This window comes from Syngnathus scovelli, chromosome 3 (genome assembly GCF_024217435.2).
Source record: "Syngnathus scovelli strain Florida chromosome 3, RoL_Ssco_1.2, whole genome shotgun sequence".
NCBI classification, from domain to species: domain Eukaryota; kingdom Metazoa; phylum Chordata; class Actinopteri; order Syngnathiformes; family Syngnathidae; genus Syngnathus; species Syngnathus scovelli.
In genome coordinates, this window is record NC_090849.1 from 19,389,898 (window position 1) to 19,409,943 (window position 20,046).

General features: G+C 41.8%; 1 protein-coding gene across 1 annotated transcript in view; it reads right to left on the bottom strand.

Moving 5' to 3' along the window:
* fbxl17 (F-box and leucine-rich repeat protein 17) overlaps positions 1 to 20,046 on the bottom strand; it is a 147,572-nt gene that overhangs the window by 31,292 nt on the left and 96,234 nt on the right. The window contains exon 9 of the mRNA XM_049763597.2: positions 17,089 to 17,165. Within this exon, the coding sequence (XP_049619554.1) occupies positions 17,089 to 17,165 (77 nt within the window). The remainder of the gene's footprint in view (positions 1 to 17,088; positions 17,166 to 20,046) is intronic.

The following is a 20,046-nucleotide window of genomic DNA, read 5'->3' on the forward strand; positions in this document are numbered from 1 at the left end:
CAATCTATCACAACATATAACAGTCAAAATCAAGTGGAGTCTGATAAATTGTAGCTTATAGATGGACAGACAAACAATCAGGTGTAGCTCAATTCACTGTCCAAAGCATAAAAGGAAGAAAAGCGCAGAGTGGGGAATAGCTGGCTGGGGAAAGAGTGAAAGGGAGCGGCGAGGGGAGGGGGGGGAGGTAAGCCGCCCGCCGTGTTTCACCAGGAGACAGGGGGTCTGCTTTTAGATGGATGGGCCCCGGCTATTGATAAGGTCAGACCTCATTTGCGCCAGACCTTTTACATTTCGTGAAATGTTGCCCTGGCCGTTGGGCTGTCGGGGGCAATTCGTCGCCGTGAAAAATGGACTGGCTCGGCGAAAAACGGTGACTTCATGGCAAAAGCACGATCGCCGTGCCTGTCATTCCAAGTCGTCATATAAAATAGAGGCAGCCCATTTCAAATCTCCCAAGCACCTCCATCTACAATCAGCCGCTTGCTCCTTCTTACTGTGCACTCTATAGAATAGAAAAACTGCAAACCATTTCTTCCAAACACTAAATCACACGTAGGCAATCAGGCACGCCCTTTTCTTTTTTTTCTAGCCACTTCACTGCTGTAGCAACATACTTTGCCACTGTTTTCTGATCACAGAATTGAAAACCAGAAAGATAAATGTACAAAAAGAAAAATCTGAAGGACTCCTTTCATTACCATGACAAAGCTCATATGGCAAAATGGCCATGTTCTGTATCATAGCGAAGGTTGGATTCTAAGAACAGGGGGGAAAGCGTAATAGTGCAATTAGTGAAGTAGGATATATTCTCAAAGAGAGGCAACTCTTCATTTAACCCTTATTGACCCCTTCTGGGAGAGACTCATCAATCGTGCCTTTAAGGAAGGTCAGTTCCCATTATTGTTAAATAATGTAAGAACATAACCTTGGCAGGGATCTGGATTCATGAGGTGTTCATAGGTGTGCAATACGGCATGTCCTTTCTAACAAGCTTCAAGACCCAGGGACGGTCAGAAAATAAAGCGACAAGAGGTAGCAGTTAGGGGTGTGGCTTGAATATGACAAGTGAGAAATGACAGTCAATATTATGATTAGCATGGATAGATTAATTCCGTACACGATTTTCATGTCGTTTCTAGCGTCTCTTTCTCAGATGGATTATTTGTCAAAGAAACCACCATGCATATATTGCAAAATGCATATACTACAAAATGACGGAAGACCTCAAATCTTGTAGAAAAAATGGGGCAAATGTAGAATAATACAAAACCTGTTTTGCATTTCCTCAGGCTGTGAATATCATTTAAAAAAAGTATCAGTGAGAAGCCACAGTGGAATGACAAAGAGCAAAAAGCATTGAACTAAAAATGGAGCGATACAATTAAGAAACATTTAGCTTTGCTATTAATTTGCAGTGGGCCAACACAGTTACTTGTAAAACACATTCAATGACTTATACAACAATGACGTATGATTAAAACATGACCTAATGTAAATTCCATGGCCATATCTGGAAAATAATTGAAAACAGGACTTGCTATAACTCTGCTTGGATCATCATTGAATAAGCTGCATTCTGCGAGGGTTCTTTTTGGGTGTACTAAAATTAACTACTGTAGGTAAATGTATAACCTTACTTAATACAAGGATCAATTTATTTACCGAGCAGATTCTTGTACCAGCAAAGGCACACTCAGACTGCCCTGTACGTGATCCGGAGGAAGTAGCTATCTAATTGGCTTAAGGAGCAGCTGATCCATGTCAGCTTTTAAAATAAGTTACTGCCAATGTTGATTAAATTGGACTTGCATCACAAACAACGCCGTACATCAGAGTATGGAGCTCACTTTATTTTCATTCGTTTAGCATTAAAGTACATAAAATTGTGACCCCTTCCGCTCTTCTGAACAAGGACGCATAACTCCAGCCCACTGGACTGTAACTCTATGATGAAGACACACTTATGGCAATTGTCCAAAAGGCAATAAAAGCAGCTTCCATAAAAAGATCTACCATCCGTGCTTCAAATATACGTTGCAGATGAATTTCAGCGGCCACTTTCATTAGAGCGAACGCCAGCATTTATATAAGAACATTTCTGCGAGTTTAAAGCGCAACAGAGGGGACGGCCTCATAAAAAATGAGAGGAACATGAGTCTTCCTCCAAGCATCAGTTCTGACAAAATGAATAAGATGACTGGCCTGGCTTCTACATCAAGACATTCCAATCCATTCAATCTCCATCGAAAATATTTTTAGCTTTGATATGCACCACTAAGAAGCGTATTGTGCACTTGCCAAAATACTGGCCCCGGCCGGCACTGCATGAACAATAAAAACCAGCCCGCTGTGATAGCTAACTGTCCACCCAGCAGTTGCTTCCCACTGCACAAAAACGGTTCAGCTCACCTCAGCTTACTTCCGCTTCAAAATTGTATCGTGGAAAACCGCTAAAATCACGCATGAGTGCATCAGTCAGAATGAGACAATAATGGAGGACAACTAGGGTCCCCCGGTATTTACTTCTCGGCATGTGGCTGTCGGCCACAGTGAGAGGAAACGTTTTATTGGACAGCAGACGAGAAAACGGTAGTTGAGAACGGAGTATAATACTGCAGTGTGCAGAGCAAAGGCAAAGCAACTTGCTAAGCTAACGTGAGCAACCTTGGCTCAGCAAGCTTTAAACCCCGGCTCACCAGGTACTTGAAATGTTGGCTTTTGCCAATGGCGTCAAGTCAACCGCAGTGAGCCAAATGGGCTCTATCTTGCCAGGTAAAGAAAAGAAGTCTCATGACAGCACTGTGCATTTTCAGACAGCTATGACTCCAGTAGAGACCTCAAGCAAATTGGCATAGAGAGTCGGGTTTTTTTGTTTGGGCCCCTCGGCCTCCCCGCGTTTATCATTTGGAGCACAAGGACAAAGAAAAACCTGAATTGATCAGTTGCCATGGATTCATAGAAATAGAAGAAATGAAAGCTGCAGGGATTATGGTTACTGTGGTGTCAATTAGAAATGCTTTTCACAATATCTCAATATGTTGCCTAAATAATATTCATGCCTAAACACTATTTAGGTACCTTGACTTAGAGAAACAAAAGTTTGATTCATTCTGTGACAAAGCTTTATTGAAAAATGTATTCACGTCAAATCTATATTTCCTATTGAAATGAAATCTCATTCATCTAGGCATCAAAAAAATCGCCACATTTATGTGACGTGTGAAGGAAAAAAAAAGCACTGCACTGAACAATAACAGCAATTTTACTTTAGTATTCGTGGATTGGATGTGTCTTTAAGAGGCGTGGCCAAGTGACATCACGAGCTGGAGGCGAGGTGATTGGATGATTTGGGCTTGACTTCTGGCTAAAAGCAACTCCTTGAGTCTTCTCATTTTGCACGTGTTTAAATTTTTCTCCCGTTCAGGTATAACTGAGCCTCTCCTTGCCCACCTGTCAGGCAACCGCATCATATTTATTGCTCCAGTTTCCATTTTTTACTCGAGCTGCGATTGATGTGAAGCTCACTTGTAGTAAAACAAAGAAAAAAAAAAAGATCCACAAAATGACGGCTCATAAATTGAGGAACTCATAAGTCAAGGTACGACTTTATGGAGAATATCAAGCCCAATAGTGCACCTGGAAAAAGACAAGTCAGAGAGCCCCTGTGGTTTTAATGCTATAGCTAGCGACCACTACCCTTTGGCAAACACTACAGGATAAAGTGATTGGCATCTGAAAATTCTCATTCTTCCAGGCACCAGGCTGTATGCACATCACAACGCAACCAGTTATTCTACAAGTCCATCTACAGTACAATCAATTTCTATTGTGTACGGAACAGAACACTTTGCACTGCTTACTGCTTAATATGGCCCTGGTTATCGCAAAAGCGCAGTGCACCGGCGTCTCAACTCTGCAGCTGACCGTGATGATAAAATTGTCTGCTCCCCCGTCTCCCTTTCCAGGCTAACGGCCCCACTAGCTCCGGTGTGGGCTGCTGACTGACCCTGACTGCTGCCATTTCAAGCGGAGACCTCTGAGCTGAAATCAATAGCTAGCGCTGAGGATGGAGCTTGTTTGTCACCCCGTCCCTGGTCTGTCAGTCACCATTCTTCATGTCCTTCCTCTACCCGGCTGCCGATACACAACCGGGCTGAGGGTCTGTCCATGGGAGGGCCCTTGGGGAGATGGAATGAGAATTATCTATTGGGATACCTATTAATGCAATTGATAAAAAGAGTGTGACCTCTAAAAGCAATGGGGGTGTTTCATGGGGTCTTTTGTAACAATATTCATTAAATTTGAAAAGGCTGATGAGCAAGTGGATTTGTAATGATCACTTATTCCATGGTTTGTCATTGTTGATTTTTGGAACCCTGCTGGTTGGTGAGCTAAAATAGGATTGGCAACTTATCCATTAGCAGAAAAAACATGTTTGCATTGAAAGCAAACTATGAAAACCGCTCAACTCCTAACACTGCAGTAATTGGCACTCGTGTAATAAATGCAAGCAAAATGTAGCACTTTATATTGAAGCTGTTCGCAATTTAAGGCGAGGTTTTCCACGAAAAAATGACACAAACACTTTTTCAGTATTTTTGGCCGTCGCTACCGCACTTTGAGGCTATTTCTCTGAAGTACGCTACATGGCTAAACAGCTTTAACGGTTCATTTGAAAGAATGTCAAGAACCAGCAGCAACTCCAGCGATCACTGCATGCTGGCACTTTATTCCTTGTATTGAAAGCTTCGGCAAAGGGTGGATAAAAAAGCAATCTCCTTTCAAACACCACATCAGAACAGTTTCTTGGCACGTGAGAAACGACAGCAGAATGCAAAAGGTGTTGTTGGTTTTGTTTTTTTACACAGGGCCTCTCAAACACTTCTGGGCTAAACAATCCATGAAATTAAATCGTTTTATACTCTATGGTTTTTAACTAGCGGGACTGTCATTCAAAAAAACAACTTTAGGTACAGGACCCCACCTCCAAACTCCAACTCAGGTGAAGTTAAAGTGGACTGTGAAGTTAAGACAACAATCTTAAGTTTTAAACCTCAGCAGTTGTGCAAATAAGAAATTCAGTTCATAATTCCTTATGAGAAGTGGCTTCCATTAAGGTCTGAATCAGTGGAGGAACAATCATCTAATGGGACCAATGCAGTGACCAAAAAAAAAAATTAAAAAAATCTAATGATCCGGAGCAGCTATTGAATTGTTGAAGCCTTTTAAAAAGACGCTGAAGTTTATGTGGGGTTAATCAAAGGCATTTTAAATGTACATGCTGACTCCTATTTACAGTCATTTAAATGTGAATGTGAATTATTCATTCTGAACACAGCCAGCCCCAGTTAGAACACAAACACTCACGCTTGTGCAACCACATTACATCAATCGTTTATTTTATTACTATAATGCATTATTTGTCATTATGACTTGTCGCTCACAATGGTGGAACATATTTTGAAAACATCTATGTTGGTCTCATAGAAGGAAAACCTGCCATTTGAACATGGGTGTGTAGACTTTTGATATCCACTCAAGACACACACACACACACACACTCGCTCTCTCCCTGCCTATAGCATGCATTCATTTCACTAAGCCTTCAATTTCTGTAGCCACCAGAAACATTTCAATAAAGTCTCTTAATTAACATTCACACCGATTAGAATGTCATGTTTCGGAATGAGCAGCAATCTGTCATCCTGTCAGTCTCCCTCTCATAAACACACACGGACAAATGCGTATGCACGCACGCACGCACACACACACGCCTCCCTTCCAGCGACTTAATAGCTTTTTTCACTTGCACTTAGCAATGGACTATGGTCTGCGCATAGTAAGTAGTGAGAGAGTGTTAAGCACGACCGGATGAGGCCAAGATAGGTGCGTTTGAAAGAGAATAAGCTCTATTTCATGCTTGGACTGTCAATGTAAACGCCATATGCTACTGAAGATTTCATATTCCTGCATCAATTTCCATTCATTTCACTTTATTGATGTGTGTACCGGAACAGTGGAATCTGCTGGGATTTACAATAAAAGTTGTTTCTGCGGCGGCCCCTTTATTTTTTTTCGTTTAAATAATTGGTTGAGTAGCAGCTCAAATAAAGAAGATGCTGAAAAGTCCATTACAGTTTACAACAACAATAAAGAAGAAAACCATAAGCCACTTCGCACACATTCTCTTCAATACACAATAAAGCCGGCGGCACTCTATTCCAACTCTTTATGCCCGATCGCAGGGATGAGGACTTTGAAAGCCGGGGAGTGATTGTATATTTGTGCATATGCAGGTTATGTCGGCATTGATTGCTCGCCAGGAGCCAAGGCCACTTAGGCATCTTTTATTGTGCTCAGAAGACAGGAGGAGGTGTTTACAAAATGCCGCACAGGATCCGCATTATGGCGGAGGCCCCTTTGTGGACGACCCACGGCGCAACGCAGTCGTAGAGAATGGAGAGGCACTCGAATCAATCCCGGGGCCCTCTTGTCTCGCAAACATGGTCCTTTTGCGACAAGAAAAATGCACACATGCAGTCACAGATGAGAAATCGAGCGCCAAAAATCCGATGTCGGAGGTGGAAGAGTGTCTGGCTTTTGACTTTGTCTACGCTTATGTCCAAACAATAAACACAAAAACACAGAGTCAATGTCGAGCCGAGCTCCCCGGGGTGTGTCTCCTTGGCGTGAGGCAGGATGCCAATTGCCATTTCACTGTGTATTTATGTAAAAATTCCCATGAGGTCTCGCGTCCACTAATAAGAAATAATAAAGGTAACATTGACCTTATAATAGCCGCTTTCCTGCCAAAGCGGGGGCTCTGAAAGCAAGCCTTTGTGTAATAGAGGCTGCTTTTCGGCAGATTACTGGGAAGGTTAACTAAACCCAACACAACCTTTTTAGCAAAGCAGTCTGACATTATTTTCAAAATGCAAACACAAAATGACACACGTGGCACGTGAGCACAAAGATCATATTGATATTGATTTCTGTGAATACGTTTCGGCCAGTCGGTTTAGATCAAATCTGATGTGTTGACAGTTTGTTTTTCCTTGGACCTAAAAGGCACAAGGCTTGGTTTCACACTATGGGAAACAAGAGTTAACAGATGAACCCAACAGCTATGCACAATTAGTTTCACGCAGATAAGCTACAAGTTACACAAACTGATTATAGCGCTACCAGAAATGATAAAAATAAACACACGCTAACACTCTGTAGCGCACTTGCTAGCCTCAGTCGCCTATTTAAAGCATTGTTGTCTTGTTCAGACTGATGCGTTTAACCAGGCTAAACTTAAGCGGGCAGAGCTGAGATGGCCATTATGGCATTAGTCCAATTAAAATAAAAAATAAGGTCTCACATCCCCTATTTCATAATGGTATTTCATCATTTCATAAAGGTCAGAAAATATTGGTAATGATGATGCTGATGATTACTTAAGCAAGGACTGGTCACATCCCCTTGAGGCTTTGAGACACAACCTTCCCCCGGTTGTAAGAAGCTTTCTTATGGGCAGTAAAATGATTTAAAGGTGCGGTCAGATTTTACAGGTCAAGACGTAGCCGTATTTTAAGTGGCAAGAAATATCATATGGCTGTCAGCACTGGAGACTTCAGTAACGGCAGTGCGGAAAAGCAAGGTCAAGCTGTGTTCCTCATACACGGCACTCCATGGCCAAACTGTAACGTAGTGCACTGGCGTCTGCGAAAACTTTTCATTTGCGGCCGACAGTCAGCAGCCGTTTGGCTGAAATTCAAAATTTGAATCATCTGTGAACTGTGTAGCAACTCGTTGTTTTTGCTATCCGAGCTCACCTTTTCATGCTTCATTTGATTTAAACCTTGCATCTCGCTTCTACAAATTCTAAATGGCCTTATAAGGAGAATAGAATAGAAAGCTCCTTTCTTTTTGTATTCTAGCAGACACCTGCAGATGATGCTAACATTCAATATAGCAGGTGAAATGTTAATGGACTGAATATTCAGGACATTTGTTGTGTCGTCTCAATTAACTATCCACAAGTGCTCAAGGACAATTCCCGCTGCCTCTGATCCAGTACTTGAAACACATCCTCAGGCAACTTCTGGGTTATTAGCTAAAACATTCAAATACTCGAAACCTTATAAAGTTCCAATCAGAGAGAAATTATTGAAATACTATTACAAGGATTAGTTGATGGCAACTTCTGCCAAGGTTGAGTATTTTCTTTGTATGACAAAGCATCAAAAGATGAATCATTTGATGGAGTGGTTGTAACAGACACGTTAATTTGGTTATACAGTTTGACCTTCTGGAACCTTTCTAGCGGAACAATCAAAGCACCTTAAGCTTGTCAACATCTTAGAATGTGGAAATTCATTTAAAACACACATCTCAGCCTTGTCAGTTGTACTGCCCCGCCAGCGCTTGCACATATTTACAAGTCGGACTGATTTTGCTGAGGTTTCTTGTTATGGCATGACAGCTGTAGCTATGATAAGGCTGAACCTATTGTTGTTTTGCTAGGTTTTGCAATATACAATAGTTCACGTTAGGTTATGCCTATCAGAAGGTTTTTGGTTAAAAACATATATAGTATATTTAGGTTTTTCAAATCTTACATGATGATCGTGTTGTATTGACAGGAGAAAAAATTTAAACAGTTAGCTGTCACTAACGTCTATTCAGCTATACATGGAGTCTTACGTGAAATTCTTTAGATGAATAGCTGAATAAAAATTGTCTGTTCCGACAGCATTTTAAGTGTAATTATTTATTTTAAAGAATATCACTCCCCAAATCAATGTTAATTTCCTGTTAACGTCAAAAGGATTTTATATTGACTTTAGCATTAACGATGTTTTAAAAACAAATCGTGTATTTATTGTCGTCTAATTCTTTTTGTGTCCTTTGGGTGTCATTCAACAGATCAGAGCACTCTCGGCGAGGGCAGAATCACATACGCTGCATTAGAACTAAAGGAAAGCTTAAATTGTACATTAGCAGGCTTAGGGTTAGGTCTCGAATTAAAAACACTGGGGGTCAAGCTTGATTGAGTTGCGAAAGACAGATACACATTGACAAGAATAACAGAAACCTTCTTCATAAGCCACAGAAAGTGCATGAAACCATGCATGCATGCGCCTCCGCCGTGCGTTTGGGCGTCAGGCATATAATTGAGAGCTTAAGACGCGCACCCCTTCTGATAAGCCGTCCTATCTATCAGGCTGCATGCTGCTCTCACAAACTGCCCTCCACTGGTACACATCTGATTAGGGCTGCTCTGTAAATGAAGCTTTACAGGACACACTGATAACACAAGGAGGGAGGACAGCAGGAGAGTGCCGAGAAAGATTAGAATATGTAAAGGTGAAACCAGGCGAGTACCTCCAGCAAGATGGCGGGACAAGTGAGACAAGAGGAGTGAAGTAAAACCTTTTAACAGGGAGATTTAATGAAATTACATCATTTGGAAAATATCCTTGAGGAATCAATAGTACTGACCTTTACAAATTATTCAGTATATTAAATCAAAATGAATTTGAATGTCAGAGAGGAATTAAAAACATCTTACTATAGCTAACTAGTAAATTGAACACTTACAGTACAGTAATTAAGGAGCAGTCAACAAGCACTGAAGCCCCGCAGTCCTTTTAGACCACTTAATTTATTTTCAGGAACAATATTAATTAAATTTGCCTCAACAGGATTTATCACGTTGCAAACTTAATGTAGTGGGATAATTTTGGCGATTGCTCAGCAAGAAAAAAAAACTTAAGTACAGGGTGGGTGCAAGCCATGAACATGTTTTTGTTTGGTTTGTTTGATAATAAAACCTATTTTATTTTATAAATACAGTAGTATAGTGTCAAAATTATGTGTTGAACTTGACATTTGAGATGCTGTGTATTAGTCAAAAAACTAAAACAAGACTCAAACCTTTCCTTCTGTTTCATTTGTTTTCGTGGAGCACAACTGAAATAAATAAAAGATGCATTTTCCACACAAAAGGTGAGAACTAAAATGACTGCCAAAATAAGAACTGATTTGATATGAGTTGGCAAATGAGTCGCAAAAATATTGAGTTATAAAATTTAAGTGGCCACGTGAATCTCAAACTAACAAGGTCACTGCTGTGGAAAAAAAAAAAAATTGGCGGAAGAATGATTTCAGCTTCAAGGTGGAAGCGACAACCTTGCTGCCAGTCAAGCACACGTAGTCTTTCACTAAATCACGAGTACGACCCCCCGCTGCGCGTTATGTTTAAAGAGGAGCAATTTCCAAAAGCCTTTTATCATACAATCGTGTACATAGACAAACACAAGTCGGGGGGGGGGGGGCCTCCGTGAATGCGCCTGATCAAATGATGAGCGGCTCGCTGTTTGACTCTGAGGCTATTTGCCAGAGCTGCTGCTGCTACAACGGCAACGCGTTTAAGAGTCACGCGCTAAGATATTCAAACAGCGCTGATGTGCTGCACATTATTGCCACTGCCAAGTCACCTGAATGATTTAAAGCTCCGCTGTCATACGAACAGCGGGAAGCTGTACACAATGTGGGTAGGAGAGAGTCGAAAAGCGACTTTCCACAAGGTGACGACAAGAGCGCAAGAAGAGATGATGAAAGATGAGATTAGAGCACAACAGGCAAAAAATGGCCTTTAAGTAGATATACGCTTTGCATTTAAATCCCTCAATAAGCTTTCTGTAAGCAGGGACAATCCCACTGAGATAAAGAGGAGGATGCTGGCGTGGACAGCGGCCTCCAAGGTGGACCCAAAACAAGGCAACAATAGACGGTAAATGACAGGTCAATGGTCAGAGGCAGCAGGAGGAAATGGCATCAGCGGGAATTATGAATAAACAGTGGGGGATAATCACCCAATACAAGTGCTGACCTTGTGAGGGATTAGCAACAGTATTATCTCACAAATTTCTACACATGCAGAAAAATCAAGCCGAGAGTGACCTTCTGCTAAGTTTGTAGGCTGGGCTTTAACATAGAAACCAAACAACTTTAAAGTAACATATTTAGGACCGTAAACTGAAAATCTAATAGTTTACTTTGATATAGTACCGTATTTTTCTGCACTATAAGGCGCACCTAAATTTTCTCAAAAGCCAACAGTGCGCCTTGTAATCCGGTGCGCCTTACATATGGACAAAGTTTTAAAATGGGCCATTCATTGAAGGTGCGCCTTATAATCCAGTGCGCTTTATAGTGCGGAAAATACGGTAAGCTATATATACTTGGGCTGGGATTCTTTCAGGTAACAGTGGGACAAACTTTGCAACTAGTGCGTCATATAATGGCAGACAGACAGACAAAAAAGTAACTTTCTCTCCAAAGGATTCAGTAAAACATTATCAGAGGTAAATATAGAACAGGCAACGGGGTGCTTTAACTATTAAACACTCCTAAATGTGGCCACCAACACACATCAACGCTCTCGTAACCTGGAGGACAGCTCCATTCGCACCTGCGAGAAAGGAGGAGGCGAGAGACGAGAGAGTGAGATGGCGAGGTAAGAAGACGCTAGGAAACAAAAAGGAGATCACCACAGAAAGACGACAAAACCGCAAAGTCATTACGACACTTTTACACCTGCCTGGAGGCGAAGCGAGCATGCGAGGTCGCAGGAGCTAATCAGGGGATGGGGACAAAAAAAAAAACAACTACTAACAAAAACAACCTCTACTTCACTTCCCTAACAAAAGCAAAAAAATAAAAAACCTTATGAGAAACAATAACAGGGACACTTTGTGTTATTGAGTCCCACGGGCAGATTTTTACAGCTCAGCGTTATTAGAAGCTGACAGGAAGTGAGGGAGTGAGCCAGAAGACAGCGTGGGGAGAACAAATTGAGCTGCTATATCATGCAAGCCCTGGCCAACGCACGTGGGGGCCCATGGTTAGGAAGGCCCTTACGGCCATTGTTTACATCACATGCATGGAGACTCTCATGCGTAGGATTGAACGGAACGGTGCTAAACATATGAATGGTAAAATGGTAACAGCTTTGGCAAGCCTGGAACCCACACGGCCCATCCTCATCCCCTTCCCGCCCCTCCATGAGACAAACAGATAGAGCTGCGAAAGCTTAAGGTGGAGTGAGAAGCGGGGAGGACAATATATGGAAACTAATTCAATTTCCACCTCTTCTTCGCACCGCTCGCCCATGCGCAAATAGCTGCACATTGATGTAAGGAAATGGGAAATATATAAACCCAGCCTATGGAAGCGGACTTATTATACCCTTGAGCAGGGGTCATGTCGCTAAATGTTTTTTACCCTGCGGTTATTCAAACTCCAGCTTTCTAGGGTTCCCGAGCACCGGCATCCTCACGGGTCAGCCACTCGATGCCTTAATAAACTTTGCATTTTGACAAACAGGAGGTTCTGATTAATGGTCATTCGGTTTTCCAATAGAGTTGCAGAAACTTAAGCTAAAGGCAAGATTATATCCAAGATTATAAAAAAAAATCTATGTCAAAGTCTCTAGCATCTTAAATTATGCATAAATTATTTCCTGCATATAAACTATACAAAAAAAAAATTCCAGTCTGTCTCTATAGATACTAAAGGTCATTAAAATTGATGGAGCCACCAAAACATTAGTGAGAAGCCAAGAAAGTTCTTTTCTTTTTTTTTTTTTTTTATCCAGAACACACGCAATTACACACGCAACTACCCCTGCAGCAGTGATACAGACACAGATTGTCTATTGACCCGTTCCCCTTAGAAGACAGCATAAATCTGCCGCGCCGCTCGCCCACATTTTAATCGACTGCTTTTGAGAGTTACATTATTTACCAACTGAAAGCCCGCACGAAAGCAGGGCAAACAAGCCATTATGCTATCCGAGTTTACATCACAAGATGTTTCACGGCACTTTCATTGCACGCCGGCGAACAACTGCATTGTAAACAAATGAGACGGAAGGAAAACAACGGTGAAACTTGACAGGACGTAAAAGCTCAAAGAGAGACGGCCGCAGTGTTTTAAGCACACCGTTGAGGAAATACTGTAAGCATCACGTCCTTAAATCAACATTTTCATTACGCGTCCTCACATACTCTATGATAACCGCATGCCAAACAAAAACAAAAAAAACACCTGCAGAAAACATTGAATCTAAAATGCTACATTTACATTAACAACGTATTTAAATTAAAGCATGGCAGTGGATCAGCGCTTTTGTTTTCTCATCAACTTCTCAGGCCATCCAAGCAAGGAAGACAAAACACGAAAATACCCAGGTATTGACTTTTTGTGTCGTTCAATCAATCAAACAATACATTAGCTTAGCCTCGAGCCATAATAAGTAACACACATACTGTATGACACATGCATACAGAACAATATTTCATTTTTGAGCTTTCCTGACCAAAGAGGCGTGGCTAAGAATGTCATCCATCATTGTTCGGGCCATTTAGAAGAAACCGCCTCTGATGAAAGCGCGTGATGAAAGACGGAGAGAGAGACAAAGCGTGATCATCAACACAAAAAAACAAAACAGATCCACTGTAAATTTCACCTGAAGTGGTAATTTGGTTCTTAGGCTGCATATTGGAGAGATGCAAGTGAATATGATGTCAAAATGCTTTACAGTAAAAACTGGGAAGGGCATTCTCAACTCACACAAGGGGGTTGCGGACCCATTTTGGGTTTGTCACAGACAGGTGGTAATTACAAGGAGCACTGATTTCTGACAGAAGCAACATATGTGGATTTGCGGTCATAACCAGCGTGCAAAAATCTAGTTGACACAGCAATTAAGAAGATGTAGTCATGCGGCCCAAGATGGCAGGTTAGTCCGAGACGGCGCCATTTTCCAATTCACGGACAAATGTGGGTTACGTCTGTCGCCGCGCGTTCAGAACCTCGATCGAAAACAAACCCGAGAACCAGCTTTGGAAAATAACCTTATTTTGATAGGCATTTTTGAGGTGGCATAAGAGGTTCAATCAAAAATACAAAACATAGCAATTTGACAAATATAATGTATGGTAACTCACTTTTATACAACCAAGAGACATTATAGATTGAAAGGTCAATCCTACAATTAGAAAGTCTCCAGATGGTGGTCGCGTCACCGTGTCAATACGAGAAATGAAAAAGGATTTATAAGGGACTTTGTGTTACAGCTCTCTGCGAGCGCAATGTAATTATTCCCACTTTTCCAAGAGCCTCGCAGGTTTCTTTTCTCTCATTCATGGCTTCTCCCACAGGTGCTTCACTCCATCTTGCATTCGCACAGATGTACATGAGAGGCCGCGACTGACAAGCTAAGAGGTTGTCGGCAGCCATGCGGGTGAAAAGGAATTACCATATGTAAAGAACAGAGGTGGCGAGGTCGCTCTTTTTGTACCCCCCTCGCATAAAGCAGGTGGGCAACTGTGGATAAGATGAGTGCGCTGAGACGAATACATAGCGCACGCACGTGGATGCGCATGAATGTTAGTCATGCAAACAATTGAGTGTAATACTGTAGTGGTTCCAGATGACACAGCGGGTCTCGGCTTGTGCCGGGATCTCACTTGCTGAGGTATGATTAGCGCTGAAAGAGAGAGCGGCCCAGCAGGTTTCCTCATCAGGATCGGTGATGTGGTGCTTTTATTTCAAATGCAAATTAAGGTGTGTGTGGAAAATAATAACAATAGGCAAGATAAGTAAAAAAATAAAAACTTAAAAGGCATACAATAACCTATTTATGTATACGCATTATTATTACACAATCAAAAGACAAAGGTTGACCAATGTTATGAACCCTACAAATAAAAGCTTCTTTTTTTTTTAGTATCCAAATCATTGTCTGGTTCTGCAACTCTTTCTAACATTTTAACTCAAAGTAGAATAAAGACAAATTCTAGTTTATTATTATTTTTCCTCATTTGGTCACTTGTTGCTAGGCAGCTCTCATTAGGGCTCAATAATAACTGCCCCAGGGAGTGATGAGAAAATATGTCTGTCACACGCACTTGACTGTTTTCTACAAAGTAAAAGCTGGCACAGAGAGAAACGGGAAGTCATCACGATAAAGTGCTCAGAACTAAAAGACCACATGCATGACTGAAGGAAAAACTTGCCGATGGGGGTCGAGTGTGTATTCAAATGATTCCAGAAAATATGAGCCCAAAAACACATGTGGAAACTTGAGTAGCACTCTTTTTTTTTTTGAAAGAACGACAATGACAAAGAAATTAGAGGTTAGATTTCAGAAGAAGTCAAACCCAGAATGCACGTGTTTAACAAGACTGCCCAGATTGCAACATAAAGTCACGTTCATGCTAATTGTTTTGCATGTTTTTGACGAATGGGAGCCAGCATGGAAGAAGGCTGTTTTCATGCCACTAATAGGGCTTTCAGCAAGATCATTACCTCCCAAAAAGGCTCTGTCTTGACTTTTCCATTTATTCCTTGCAAAATAATCGCTAAGAACCATCTGCAGCCGGGCTAAGATTACATGTTTCGTAGCTTTCTGCTGGCGTCATCTAACAATGTCTCCACGTTTCTCTCCAGCCTGCGATCAACTGACACAGGAAGTCGACGCTTGGAAAAGGCTACAAAGCAAATGTAAGAAGCTTGCGGACATCTCAAATGCACTCAGAGAGGCCATTAATAAAAATAATTAGCACAGGAGATGAGCTGGGAAAAAAAAGTAGGGAGCAGCAAACAAGCAGGGAGCAGCTTGGCAGATGTAAAATCTCATTTCTGTTATTCAATTTATCAGCGAGTGAAGCAGGAAACCCACCAATCATTTTCGCAGCGCCTACAGCAGCAAGCTTTGCGACTGTGGATGGACATGCAAAAAAAAACAACAAGGCCACGCTTGCTAGGGCCAAAGGGGTCATTAGCCAAGGAAGAAGATCAGATATCATCAATTCATCTTGTTCGAAAGGATTAGAGATGGAGAGCGAAAAGGAAAAGGGCGGCTGGCTGCGCAAGCTGCTGCAGCTTCAATGTACTTTAAGGATGTGGGAGTCATTCGTCAACCCACACAGGACGCACGCCCACGCTGTTGGAGGTTCAGGTTCAGGGAGGCCAAGGTGATTATTGCCACGGTAACTCACGTGAGTCACCGTGTTGTCGAGTAATCACACGGGTCGCCACCCTGTGGCTACATGGAGGACACAACAAGCAAAACCCGGAAGACGATATTCCTACTATTGCTGCACACCATCCCCCGTGTCGCCTTGCTATCGTGTATCGCAGGAAGCCCCCTCACTGCTCAGTCATGACAAAGCAAGCGCTATAAAGTCATGCTGGATGTGTTTAGTCATGGTTTGAATTAAAACAGAAAGTGCGACTCGGAAGGAGCTTGCGAATGGACAACAATTCCCACATACACGTTCCCACGGACGCACTCCAACATCTGGTTGAAAGTCTTCCCAGATAAGTAGAAGCTGTTATCGCTGCAAAAGATACGCATCGACTCCATATTTTTCTTCTATTTTCAGTTCCAGACAGTAATAAAGTGTGTCTATAAATATCAGCAAAGTTGTGTTTTTGTTTTGGTTAGAAAGGAAACTAGAATGAACAAAGCCAAGCGTCACTAAGCTAACCAAAAATGATTATAATATAATTTTGAAATTAATTTATGCCACTGAAATAATGGTGGGGATACTAACAAATTTATACATATCTGAGAAACTACACCATTTATTTAGCTGTTTGCTACTATGGGAATGCAAAATGGCTGAGTGAAAGGAGGAGGGGGGGTATATAAATATGACCCCTCGAAAAAAAATGTGTTCAAGGACAAACAAATTTGGATTGATTCCAGTTCCCACAATACCAAACTGCTAATGTACTTCATGAAAAAGGTGCCTCGGCGATGCCGATTTCCAAAACTGCACTTAAAAGTTTCATGCTGCAACTGCAGTGGGAAGCAAGTAGGAGGGGACCACAGAGGAGATCCGACACCGTCCTGCATAAAACTTTTCAATCATAATTTTACTGTTTGCGAGCCTCACGTGGGCCAAGCTGTAAAAGTAAAAATGAACCCCGGATCGCGCGGTGTCGGCGGGTAATAACGGTTACGATAATGATGTCGGAGGCCGGCGGCAGCAAAGGGACGGCGAGGGGAAAGTAGCCTACCGTGGTCTGTGATTTTACAGGAGACCAGATAGAGCTCCTTCAGGCTCCTCCCCTCCTTGGCGATGATTTCCACGCACCTAAAGCAAAGCAAAGAAAGAATATTTAAAGCATCTGCAACCAGGCCATCCGCTACACCCAGTTATGTGCTTGGAGAGAGGGGGGGTGGGATTTTATTCTTCAGCAGTCGAGGTTAAAAAGAACATCTGGGGGTCACATCACGATACATATTCCGCCATTCATTATTTAACACCTGATCTGATTAAATCAATGCGATGGAACAACTGGACTGGACGTGCACGTGTCGGCAAGTGAGTGCACACATGCACGCGCACACACATTCTTGTTCACTTCAAAGAGGGCGATCTACATTCAGCACACTGGCGAGCCCACAGGAGCAGTGTGTGTGTGTGTGTGTGTGTGTGCGTCTGTGTAAAGGTAAAATGAAAGTATACACTAGGGAGGGCCAAGGGGAAGATCAGAGTGTGTGTATCAAGCAATTCTCTTTAAATGTCTCTAATGAGAAGTGTGTGTGCTACAACGGGATTTTGATCAACACGTTTGACCTATTAACCTTCAGCAGAAAATGTTTTGATCGTGTTCTCTCATAAATATGTATGAGCCGAAGAGGGAAAACACACCGCTCACACATTCAAATTAACATAGACGCCCAAGAAGACAAAAAAAAGGCCTTTTCCATGTGAGAAGGGAAAAATACAGTCGAGGTATTTGTCTATTCAAAGATGATTCAATGCTTTTGGGTGACAATCTATTTTTTTTCTTTGACCTCTGGATGGGTTGTTGTTGCAGTCTTGGAGTAATTTTGGTTGGCTGCCCCCTCCTGGGTAGTTTCACCCCTGTTCCCAATTTTCTCCCATTTGTGAATAATAGCCATGTTTCCCAAAGCCTTGGAAATGGATTTATAATTTTTTCCAGATTGATGGACTTCACTCAACGTTGTTTCTCATTTGTTCTTGAATTATTTTTTTTTTTTGTCTTGTGACGTTTTTGAGATCTTTATTTTTTCTGACAGGGACTGTTTAAGCGATATTTTGAGTCAACAAATTGTGAAATAATCAAGCCTGTGTGTGGCCATTAATGCTATAATGCTAATGAAGTAGTTGTCGAGTGTCCTCCTGTATTATATTATTTACTAATTCTTTGTTTTGGGCCACATACACGTGAGGCAAAACAGTGATTAAAAAATACGTATTCAAGTGTTGTCAAAAATTATTCACTGCAGCAATCGAGAGGCAAATAATGGCAACTTGATGATAAATGCTAAGTGGCAGTTTGTTTTGTGCCAGCTGATTATCATCATTGCTACTGTAACAAATTGTGACTTTGGTCATATTTACTAAACTGAATATTATTGCAGTAATGTATTAGTCAATAAAGTAAAAAAAAAAAAAAAAAGTTGGACGCTTTGACTGACAGCTTTGCTTAGCTGGAAATGCATCGTGTATGTTCCAGGACTACTCATCTTCATCTGGCCACAGGGCAAACAAAAATCTGCATGCTTACTATAATTTCTAGTGAACTGAAATCAACTGGGAATCTAATAAAGAAACATTTCCTTTTGAAAGATGGGATTTTTAAGGCTGGGCTTGTAAGCGCAGCCCTTCCATGTGTGACATATTGCATTGTGGAATCAGGGAGAGACAGATGTGTGAGTAAAGTTCAAATGTGTAGCATATTTCTAAAATTCTTATTTTCAGGGCAAAGCCAAAGCTGTTCAAATGTGCACTGGCCTATCTGCTTTAGTTCACTGGGCTGCATCTTTATATTTCCCTTTTTCTATTACATTCCAGTTGCCGAGGTCCAGGGAGGCTTTTCAATGTTATCAGGCCATGCTTTCTATTCTGTCTTCCCATTTTGTCCTGTTTATGTTTGTCCCTTTTTTTTTCTGATACGGCTTTCTTTTGTACAGTCACTGATTTATTCACATTTGGTTAAAAATAAAAAGGCTTTCTTTTGTACAGTCACTGATTTATTCACATTTGTTTAAAAAAAAAAAAAAACACGTATTTTGCTGCTTTTAGACATTGGCTGGTGATACTGTATTTAAGCATCCGTATAAATCGTCTTTTTAAATTTAAGATTTTGTATGGCCATGGTCTTTAAAGGCAGAAAAATACCTGACAAGCCCGACCCACCAATGTACGATAACAGGCCCACGCTCGAGATTCAATCGAGCCAGCTGAGCCGAAATACCGAACCGCGTTTCTCGGGGGCAGCTGCATTGGAGCTACTAATGAATAAATGCGCCAGAGAGAGCCCCCAACAAAGGGATGAGAAGAAAGGAGAGATTTAGGAATGCAGCGACGGTGGCCGAGCCACAGTTGCATCCAGTGGGAGCTTGTTACTCTGTGCTCCCGGGGTCCCGAGGGTCACTGCAAAAGCAATTAGATCAGACATCAGTGACTGAGGAGTGGGAGCCGGAGAAGATGGAAAGACAGCACAGCGGGAAAGAGCGCAAGTTGGAATTTCCATTCGGTGGCTAAAGGGAACAACAGTAAGAGAGCAACGGGAGAGGAAGAGGAGAAGAAAAAATAGCATTAATAAGGTGAGAGTGAGCACGAATGAAATGGAGGAAGGATAAATTGAGGAGAAAGCGGCGGTCAGGAGTCCGCAGGTCAAGCCACATGAAAGAGCCGAGACATGCAACAAACGCTCGCCCACCCATTCCCACCGATGTCAGCTGACATGAATTAGTGATCCGCTGGCTTTCAATAATGGACAAAAGTTGGGATTAGCAGTGTAGCAATACTGACGCCAATCTTAGTATAGGTGCTGATATTCTATGTCGTCAATCGGATCAGTAAATATGCTGCGATACTAAAACGCAGATACTTTATCGGTTTGGGTGCAGTTTGGATTTCAAGTGAATAGGGAAAGCAAGAAGTGTATAAAACAATAAAGATGTCATTTACACGACATATGTTGTCAGCTCATTTTCAC